A 2,659-nucleotide genomic window follows, 5' to 3' on the forward strand; every position below is an offset into this window, starting at 1 on the left:
AGCTACCTTCTGTTCTTTTTTTCTTTTTTTTTTCTTTTAATTTTGTTGACAGATGGCACACAAAAACACTGCCTTGTTGCAGGTATGTGTAGTTGTTCTCCTAAAAGGAGTTATGGCAGCTCGTGTTCAGCTGTAGCATGAGACTGCAGTACAAAGACAGCTCTTTGACCCGTGTCTCCTGGCACGGTCACAGCTCCAGAAGGAGATTATTCACCTGCTGGAGCGATGTCTAGCTTGAAAAGCTCCACTGACCTCCACCTTTAGTGGTCAGCACCCTCTCTGCTGGCCAGAAACTTCTTTCCAAAACAGGAAAGGCTATTTTTTACTTGTCATAATAGTAGATTTATTTCTGAACCTCCTCTTGCAGTTTGAATGAACAAAACTTTGCTTATAGATGTAATTCAGAGCTATGATAAGGCATGAGCAGTTTCATATTCTAATTTTTGATTTCATGACAAATTTTCTTGGCTACCCTAGCAATGTGCCTCCAGCAATGCTGAAAATGCAAGCAGCTCTTGTACACTTCTGAGGACTAGTGAAAATGATTTTGATGGCTGCAGCTAAGCCTCCCAGTAGCCATCTGTTCACATGCCTCCTCAAATCTGGGGTTGGAAGACCAGGAACATTCTGTCATGAGAGACCAAGAATTGCACACCTCTTTTAACTCTGTTCTTTTCAGAGCTCTCACATCTCCTGTGAGGACACCAAATTCACCCAACTTCAGAAACACATCTTCAGAACAAACCAACAAAAGACCTGGGCTGTGGTGTCAGTTCTAGAGCGTGTGGTGTCTACTTGCCTGGTCTCCGCCTCATCCAGTCTCAGCAGGGGGAGTGTTTGCAGGTGAAGATGAGTGGTGGAATTCTCTTCTTGTCCCTCCTTGGCTTCTTCCCACTCGTGGTACCCATATGCCCTGTGCCATGCAAGTGTGCCACCAACATTATCGACTGCACGTCAAAAGACTTAACTGTAGCAAAATTACCAGCTACTTTCCGCTCTTCGGTTGAAATTATCCACCTTGGTTACAACAGGCTCACCTCTATTCCCAATGGGCTCTTTGACAACCTCAAGCACCTCCAGGTAGTCTACCTGCAGGGCAACCCTTGGGAATGCAACTGTGACATCCTCTACCTGCGCTCCTGGCTCCAGTGGCAGCAGAACCGGACCTTATACAGGGATGTGAGATGTGCCTCCCCAGCTCACCTGCAGGACCGGATCATTGCCTATCTGACAGAAGACGAGATTGTCTCCACATGCCAGTACTGGTACTGCAGCCTGGCTCTCCTCTCCCAGCTCTGTCTCTTCATCCTCCTTTTCCTCCAGGGTATCTTGGTTATCTTCATCATTGTCTACCTGCAGAAATTTCGCAGGATGACAGCTGAAGCCCGGAGCACCTCCCGAGATCTACACCAGCATGTAGACACCTGGGTGTCTTCTTCACGAAGCCCATACAACAGTGATTGACATCACAAGACTGAAGACCCTCCTCCCCCGTGGGTGATGCTGTGCCAAGGTCCTGTGGCTTCTGATATCCAGAGGGGACAAGTCAGTGCGGCATCTGATCCTGACTGCAGTCTGAAGCAGGACTTGAACTGATCAGACACTTGCTGAATTTCCAAAGACCTGATCTTGTGTTCTTTAATGCTTTAAACTCTTTAGCTTGATCTTGATTGCTTTGCTGAGCTGGGAGTGGTTCTGGTTTGGTAGACTAAGGAAATCATAAACTACAGCAACCAGAACTGACTCAAACTGCTCGTAATCTCGTAGGGGCTACGGTGCTCAATCCCTCTTACACTGGAGTATTTCAGCCATACTTTCCACGATGCTTCTGGTTGCATTGGGTCAGGTGAGGACAGAGGTGGACACTGAACAGTTAAGATACTGGACTAGGACAGTGGAGAAATAGTTTCCTTGGTGCTACCACAGATTGCCTTAGTAACTTTGGACAAGTGACTTAGTCTTCTCCTGCCTCAGTTTCCGATCAGTAAAAGGGAAAGGATGTTTCTTCTTGCTTGATGCATCTTTTCCAATATTATTCTGGGGGAGGGAGGGAATGTTTAGAACCCTACGATTTACCCATCTTCATTCCTTTTAATCTACTTACAGTTCTGATACTGACTTCAACATGTCCTGAGTCAGACTGGGGCCCTGGATGTTTATGAGAAATTCACCCTGAAGCCAAGAGTTGTTGGGACCAGAGGCTCTTTCTGCCTGTGCTCGTTTGGCACCCGGCACGAGAGATCTGGTCTATCAGAGACTCAAACTGCAAAACCTACTGATGTGCCTACTGCTGGTTATGATGTCCCTTCATTATTTTTGGAACGAAGCAAAACTGAAATAAAATAATGAGGCGTGATGATGTCAATGGCTTGTTTTTCTGTCCTACGCTGGGTACCTCGCGCTGCCTTACCCTCACGCTGTGTGCCGAGCGGGATGGACACTGACGGCAGATGGAGGGTGCACCACAGGGTTAAGCTTTGACAGCTACCGGTGGTGGGCCAGGCTAGAGTCCCTAAAGTCTGGAGAGTCTTCTCCTTCTGCTAAGCTGCTGCTTGTTTTTTAGGACACGGGCTGGGCAGGGAAGGGTGGCTCTCGGTGGCAGCACCCCTCTGGGGGGTGGCCCTGCCCCGTCCCCGCAGTCCCCAGCCCCAGGAGGTCC

General features: G+C 48.2%; 1 protein-coding gene across 1 annotated transcript; it reads left to right on the forward strand.

Annotated features, from left to right (window-relative positions):
• Positions 1-849: 849 nt before the first annotated feature.
• On the forward strand, positions 850-1,464 carry GP1BB (glycoprotein Ib (platelet), beta polypeptide). The gene has a single exon (XM_010083522.1). It carries the CDS (start codon positions 850-852, stop codon positions 1,462-1,464), a length of 615 nt encoding a protein of 204 aa, XP_010081824.1.
• The last annotated feature ends 1,195 nt before the right edge of the window (positions 1,465-2,659 follow it).

Source organism: Pterocles gutturalis, unplaced genomic scaffold (assembly GCF_000699245.1).
Source record: "Pterocles gutturalis isolate BGI_N339 unplaced genomic scaffold, ASM69924v1 scaffold49840, whole genome shotgun sequence".
NCBI lineage: Eukaryota > Metazoa > Chordata > Aves > Pterocliformes > Pteroclidae > Pterocles > Pterocles gutturalis.

Coding starts and splice junctions, on each gene's coding strand:
- GP1BB (XM_010083522.1), top strand. CDS start 850: ATGAGTGGTGGAATTCTCTTCTTGTCCCTCCTTGGCTTCTTCCCACTC.